The sequence below is a fragment of the Equus caballus genome, chromosome 16 (genome assembly GCF_041296265.1).
Source record: "Equus caballus isolate H_3958 breed thoroughbred chromosome 16, TB-T2T, whole genome shotgun sequence".
In the NCBI taxonomy this organism is placed as follows: Eukaryota; Metazoa; Chordata; class Mammalia; order Perissodactyla; family Equidae; genus Equus; species Equus caballus.
Window position 1 is genome coordinate 7,825,450 of NC_091699.1, and position 7,456 is coordinate 7,832,905.

At 39.4% G+C, this 7,456-nt stretch overlaps 1 protein-coding gene across 1 annotated transcript in view; it reads left to right on the plus strand.

Moving 5' to 3' along the window:
• LOC138918158 (ral guanine nucleotide dissociation stimulator-like) overlaps positions 1–5,316 on the plus strand; it is a 44,406-nt gene extending 39,090 nt beyond the window's left edge. The window contains exon 6 of the mRNA XM_070238354.1: positions 4,671–5,316. Within this exon, the coding sequence (XP_070094455.1) occupies positions 4,671–4,681 (11 nt within the window). The 3' untranslated portion in view covers positions 4,682–5,316. The remainder of the gene's footprint in view (positions 1–4,670) is intronic.
• Positions 5,317–7,456: the final 2,140 nt, after the last annotated feature.

Genomic DNA, 7,456 nt, shown 5'->3' on the forward strand with positions numbered 1-7,456 from the left:
CTGTTTACTTACTTGCTAATCTCTCATTATTCTAATTTGCTTATGTAAGTATTAATTAATAGTCATTTATATTAACAGTTTCCTGTTCAAATTACTGTGAGGTTTCTCTTTCTTCATTGGACCCAGCCTGAGAATGGCATAGTAAAGACCCCAGCCATTGTTGACAATTTGTTTATATCTTCTTTAATTCTGTCAGACTTTCTTCATGTATTTTGTTGCTCAGTTGTCAAATATGTTTATGTTTATAATTGTTAAATATTTATGTAAGTTGCCCTTTTCCTCCTTATAAAATATTCCTTTTTGTCGCTAGTGACGTTTTTGACATCAAAGAGTATTTTGCCTGATATTGATATAGCCACTTCAGCTATTTTGTTACTATTTGCATGGTGCAATTTACTATGATTTTACTTTGAACCTGTTTGTCTATTTGAATCTAAAGTGTGTCTCTTGTAAACAGCATACAGTTGTATATTGTTGTGTTTTGAGATTGACAATCTTTGTTTTTTTCTCCCCCGAGGACGATTGGCCCTGAGCTAACATCTTTGCCAATCTTCCTCTTTTTGCCTGAGGAAGATTGTTGCTCAGCTAACATCTGTGCCAATCTTGCTCTGCTTTAGTGGGATGCGGCTGCAGTGTGGCCTGATGAGGGCTGATAGGTCCCACCTGAGATCAGAACCTGCAAACCCTGGGTGACGGAAGCAGAGCACATGAACTTAGCCACTATGCCAAAGAGCTGGCCCCAACCATCTCAGCTTTCAATTGGAGTCCTTCATACATTTCAAATTTAATTCAATTATCGATATTGTTTACTTTATAACTCCCATTTTGCTGTTTCCTATGTTTTATGTGCTTTTGTGCCTTTTTTACTGCTTTTTTATATTAAATATATTTTTTCCAGAGGAACATTTTACTGGTTCTCTTAATATCCTGAATTATTTTCTTAGTAGTTATTCAGGGGAAGACAATATACATCTTAACATAATACTCTTAAGATTAATATTAATTAACTTCCAGTAAGGTTTAGAAACTGTTTCAATATAGCTCCATTCCTCCCTGCCTTTGTCCCATTTTCATATATATATTACATCTTTATATAGGTCCAACAATACAGTTTTATCATTGTTTTGTGCAATCATCTTTGCAATCAGTTAAAAGAAAGAGAAAAATGCATTTTCAATGTTATCTGGCCTCCATTGTTTCTGAAGAGAAGTCAGCTTCAGTTGCTTGTGGTTCCCTTGTACATAATGAGTCCTCTTTCTCTTGCTTCTTGCAAGATTTTCTACTTGTCTTTGGCCTTCAGTAGCTTGACTATGATGTGTTAATATGTGAATTTCCTTTTGTTTATACTGCTTGAAGTTTGTTGACCTTCTTGCATTTCTAGATTGGTTTTTCCTCATTTGGGGAAATGTTGGGCCATTATTTCTTCAAAGAACTTTTCTGCCCTTTTCTCTGCTCTCCTTCAAAGTAACTATTATACTCCTGGAACTTGAGTCATGTGTATTCTTGCTATGCTTGACTGTTTTCCCAGCAGGTTGTGACATTCTGTTAATTTTTATTCCTTTTATTTTTGTTTCTTCAGACTGGAAATCTCCATTGACCTATCAGCAGGGTCACAAAATCTTCCTTCTGACGACTCAATTTTGCTGTTGAGCTTGTCTTTGGAACTTTTCATTTCAGATATTCAACACTTTATGTCTTGAATTTCTGTTATGTTCTTTTTAAAAAGTAATCTCTCTTTATTGATTCTCTATTTGATGAGCCATTGTAGACATTATTTTCGTTTGTCAAATATGGTTTCATTTAGATCTTTGAATATATTTATAATAGCTCTTTTTAAGTATTTTTTTCCTGAGTCCAATATCTTCACCTCCCCCAGAAACAGTTTCTGTTGACTTTTCCCCATGTATGGTTCACACTTTCCCATTTCTTTGCAGGTCTCATTTTTTATTGTTGACAACTGGACATTTTAGATAATATTGCACCAACTCTGGATTTAGATCTCCTACTTCTCCCAGAATTGATATTGTTGCTTTTGTGTACCGACTTGACTAATTATGTAATCTGTCTCCTTTGCAACATGGAGAGGCTGATGTCTCTGACCAGTTTATTATTATTTTTTTAATTCTTTTTTTCTCTTCTAAGCCTGGCTTCATAGAGTCACTTCTGGGTCACCATAGCTTAGTGGTCAGCTGATGAATGGCCAGATGTTGCCATTCTACCCCTTGACAATGGATCTGAGTGTTGGTTGGGAAACACATTAAAATTCCCAGCTTTTAGCAGACAAAGAGAAACACCATATGATTTCACTCATAAATGGAAGATAAACTAACAGACAAAGAGAACAATTTGGTGTTACCAGAGGCAAAGGGTGTTGGGGGGAAGGCACAAGGGGTGAAGGGGCACATTAATATAGTGACAGACATATAATAATGTACAACTGACATTTCACAATGATATAAATTATTATGACCTCAAGAAAATAAAAAAAATAAATCCTTGACTTTTTACTTTCTGCAGGGCCTTCTCCTGTCACCTCTTTGCATACTCAAGACCTCATATTCAGCCAGAGATGAACAGATGGCTAGGGTTCTCACAACTTTATGCATACACCCAACCTTCCAGACCGCCACGAATATGTCAAATCTTATTAAGAGCTTCTCTGGCTTTCTCATTTCCAGAATTGTCTTGATTAACCTCTGGTTAGTCTCATGATACTGCACCCTCAGACCGTCTGTGTTAGCTATCCATCCCCAATTGTTTGCACTGAGGTTCATATTCCTTTTGCACAGCACCTCCAGGCATGGGGTTTTTCCATACTCCATTCTAACTCATGGCAGTCTCCTAGAGCTCAAAGGTGCTGGTTTTCATACCTTGTTCAGCTCTGGTAAAACAAAGCCAGAGGGAGATGGGAGCATCCCTAGGCTAAAACTCTGGACACTCTCATCGTCCCTTCCTGGAGTTCAGTAGTTTTGCTTGAATAAATGCTTCTTGATTCATTTATGTGTTTGCTCAATTTTCATAGTGTGAAAGTAATTGTTTTAATAATTTTATGCAGTTTCATCATTGCTTTTTGGGGAAAATTGCCAAGTTACTCATTACACCATTCTGAGTGTCCCACTCAGTTATCTTTTTACTAATTTAAAAAATAAGAAAAAAATATACTTACACACATTTTTATCATGTTGAGAACATTTTATGAGAGTCCAGAATGGGTAAGCTGGGTGTCCAGGAATTCCTCTGCTCAGAGACTCCAGCAAGTCTTCCCAGTGGCTCATCTGAGGGCACAAATGGTTTCACAGACCGGGGCAAAAAATGACACTATTTTAAAACAAAATTTCAGATCAATCCTTGATTTTGATACCTTTTCATTTGAAAACCGAATTTTCTTCTCTTCACAAATTATCACAATGAATAATACCACTTATTAGTCATTCATTTTTTCCCTTAACCTCTTTTTTAATACCTATTGTGATGTAACATGGAAGACATAAATTTCAAAAGGGGATCCAGTACTCGATTACTGCAATGTGTGAAACGGTTTTAACATATTATACTGTAGTGATTGCGTTTATTGAGAATTATTTTAGTAACTAGATGGGGAAGTAGCCAATGTTCCTTTTGAGAAATATTCTAAAGAAAAACTAATTTGGTTGAAAAAATTCTAAATAAAGAATTTGTAATGTTGATTGTCCATAGGTCTACAATAAGAAATGTGTAATTACTTATGATTTGGTAACAGTCAAGAAAAGTAAAGTTGTTTACATTTGTATTGCCAGAGTTAAATGCAAATAGACAATATTAACTTTGGTTAAAAAAAAAAAACCTCCTAAAACACAGATAGCAATGCTAAGAACACAAGAAATTAGCAAGTGAAAGGGATTTAAGAAGAACTGAGTTAGAGACTGAATGATGTTCACTCTCAAGAAGTCCACCCATTTTATTGAGCAAAAATGTCCTCGCCCTCTGTAATGGGTTGAATTGTGTCCCCCCTCCCCCCATAAAGGATATGTTGCCCTGCTAAGTCCTAGCTCCTCAGAGTGGGACCTTATTTGGAGACATGGTCTTTGCAGAGGTTCAGTTTAAATGAGGTCACAAGAGTGGGCCCCAATCCAATATGACTGGTGTCCTTATAAGAAGGGGAAATTTGGATGTGTATGCACATAAGGAGAGTGCCAGGTGAAGATGTAGGCAAAGATCAAGGGGGTGTATCTACAAGCCCAGGAACACCAAAGATTGCCAGCAAACCACCAGAAACTAGGAGAAAGACCTGGAACAGGTTCTCACTCACAGCGTCAGAAGGAACCAAATCTGCTTAAACCATGATCTTGGACTTCCAGCCTCTAGTGCTGTAAGAGAATAAATCTGTGTTGTTGCAGCCACCCAGTTTGCGGTGCTTTGTTATGGCAGCCTGAACAAGCAAATACACGCTCATTCTCTCACTCATACAGTGGGGGTTAAAAATAAAAAATAACCCCAGCAGAGTAAACAGCAGCAGCAGCAGCCTCCTGAAGGTTTACAGCATAGAGAGACGGTGGAAGAATGAGTGCCGAGGCTCTCTTCAGCTGGAAACAACCCCATTCTTCTTCAGAGAGCTGCTCCTACCACTGATCAAGAGCCACAGCCCTGTGGTTTCAGTAAAAGCTGCCAATCACTTTCCCTCTCATCTCCAGGTGACAGATGATCTGCATCTTGCTTTGCCATCCAATTAGAGCTTGGAAAAGGGATTGAGTTCCTCCCTAGAGGAGACATCAGAGTCTAGAGCTGTTGGCTGCCGTGTCTTCCTTACTGTGAAGGAAGCTGATCTGTCGTGTGAAGGAACAGAGTCAACATACAGAAGGAAGAGGACTTGAGTGGGAGACAAGGAGAGAAGCTGATGGTGTGTGAGAACCTGGTCTCAGCCATCCTCAAAGCTCAGCTGCACACAACCTTTCCAGCTGTGTCCTGTCCTGCTTGTGGTTTGTTCATATGAGCACATGCATTCCTCTAAGCTAGTTTAGTTGTGTTTCTGTTCTTGCAAGTAAACAACTCCACGTTAATATACCACTGGAAAATTAAGTGGATTTTAGTATTCCTATATGCCAAAAGTGTGGTTTGGGTGTCTTGAGCAGGTGCCTAAATTGATATCACAGATTTAAAAAGGGTTTGAAAACCATAAGCGTTATCATCTTAAAGTTGTACTCAATGCATGTTTTCATTAGATCAAATTATATAGTGTTGGAATTCAGAGTTACTGTTGCATGGGGAGTTAGGTATTAGTAATTCTGATGACATAACTTTATCTCTCTGTATAAATTTTTTACAAGTTATTTCTTTAAATCTTGCCCTGTGTCTTTCTAACAAGTCGCACTGACATTGAATCAGAAGGAATATTGAGTTGCAATTTTAAATATCACTCATCTTCAGCCAGGGACTCACTGAACTGAGACAGACGGTATCTGGGCATTATAAATGCACCTCTAGACTCTTCCAACAGGGCTTGTTTTTCTGCCACAAGCTTGTACCTCCTCCAGTTAAACCTGCTACTGCCACAACATTAATCTTTTTAAACCTCATTCAATCATCTATGTGTTCATTCATTTGCTCAGTAATTCACATGTCAAGTTTTTATTGTGTGCCTATGTGTGACCATTACTCTGATTGGTGTTGGGAATGTTTAGATTCAAGGAATATAGCATCAGCCCTCAGGAGTTTCCAGTCAGCACACAGTTCATGCCAATTCTTGACTTGAAAATGGTCCATACCTCCAATGGCTCATAGGATAGTGTCAGAATGCCTTGGCTGACCAAAGTGTCCCTTAGCTGGAGTTGAAAGTGCAGCTAACTCAAAAACTGAGAAGTCAGCTGGTGACCAGGAAGGTAATCTGAAGCATTCAGATAAGTTGCCAAAACTCATGGAGGTATCAGGAACTAGAGCACGAAACTTCATCACAGCCAAATGTCGGCCAGGGAAAGTATGTAGCTGTTAACCCCTCCTGTGTGAATCAGCCCATGCAGCTGAGCCCTGGCTTATAATACAGGCTTAAATGTGGACTTCTGGGTTGACTTCAGACAGGAAGGTTGAAAATACAATCGTTTGCCACCCTTGGAAAGTGAAAAAAAAAAGGCTTAATGACTTATTCTTTGCTTCATTAATTCATTCATAAAATCACCAAATATTATACTCCAGTCATGGTGCTGGGTTCATAGAGTCTAGGACAATAGTGACCTGGGGAGTATGGAGCTTGCACCGTCTCTGGCAAGATGAGTGTTGAACCAACAGCTATAATCATGGTGAAGGATTACAAGAGCTCCTCCCCTCATCTCCCAGTCAAGAAATGGCGGCCCCATCTATGCCATTACTCAAATCAAAAATGGAGGCATTGCCCTTGACACCTCCTGTGATCAATATTAGCTATGTGCCCCAATACCCGGTTTCCCTCCACTGTTTTCCACAGAGAATAACTCTACTTTTCCCTCCCCTTGACCAAATGATCCTTGCCAATGAGCTGTGAGTAGAGGTGACAGGTGTCACCATTGTGTGGAAGCATTTACAAGTCAGTGCATGATTGTATTCTTTTAATCCTAATTCAGCAAGCAGCCACATTCCAAGTGCAGCGTCTCCATCAACCTGGGTCTTTGATGGGGACAATGTGGAACAAAGTCCCTGCTGAATTTCCATGGACATGGAGCATGGAGGGGGAGTTAATCTAAGTTGTTCTAAGCCATTAAGATTTTGGTGCTGTGTGTCACACAGTATAGCCCGCTCATACTGAAGGATATACTTCACTATCTCTCAGCATCATGCAATACATCAGCAGTTCCTGTTGACTAATTCAAGATAAGTCCTGGATCTATCCACTTCTCATCATCTCTTTACAGTCATCCCAGCCCAAGCCACAAGCCATCTTTTGCCTGGACCATTGCAATATCCCCTCTTTGGTCTCCTTGTTTCTACTTTTGGCCACTTAAATAGACATTAGAGTGATGCTTTTAAAACTCAACTCAAATCAAATCATGTCAGTCTTCATTCTGAAACCCTACAATAGCTTGCTGTTAAACCTAGCAGAAAATGTAAACTGCTGCCATGGGTACAAGACCCTACATGGTCTTCCTCCCGCCTGCCTGTCCTAAGTCGTCTCCGGTCACATTGCCTTTGTTCATTACACTTCAAAAACGCCAGCCTTCATTTCCTTTCCCAAGGTTCCAAGATGTCCCCTCTGCCCGGAATGTTCTTGCTTTGACCTTCACTCACCTGGCTCCTTTGCTTCAATGTCACCTCTTCAGAGAGATCTTTCCTGACCAGAAAACCAAAAGAGCTTTCTAGTGCGTGTTATTTTCATTTTCCACATAACACTCATCACCATCTGATGCTTCTCTTGCTTACATGTTTGGTTGTTTTCAGTCTATCCCCATGAGAAGGCCAGCTCTTTTAAAGCAGGGGCCTTGCCTTCCTTTTTTTGAATATCTCCCTAGAGCTT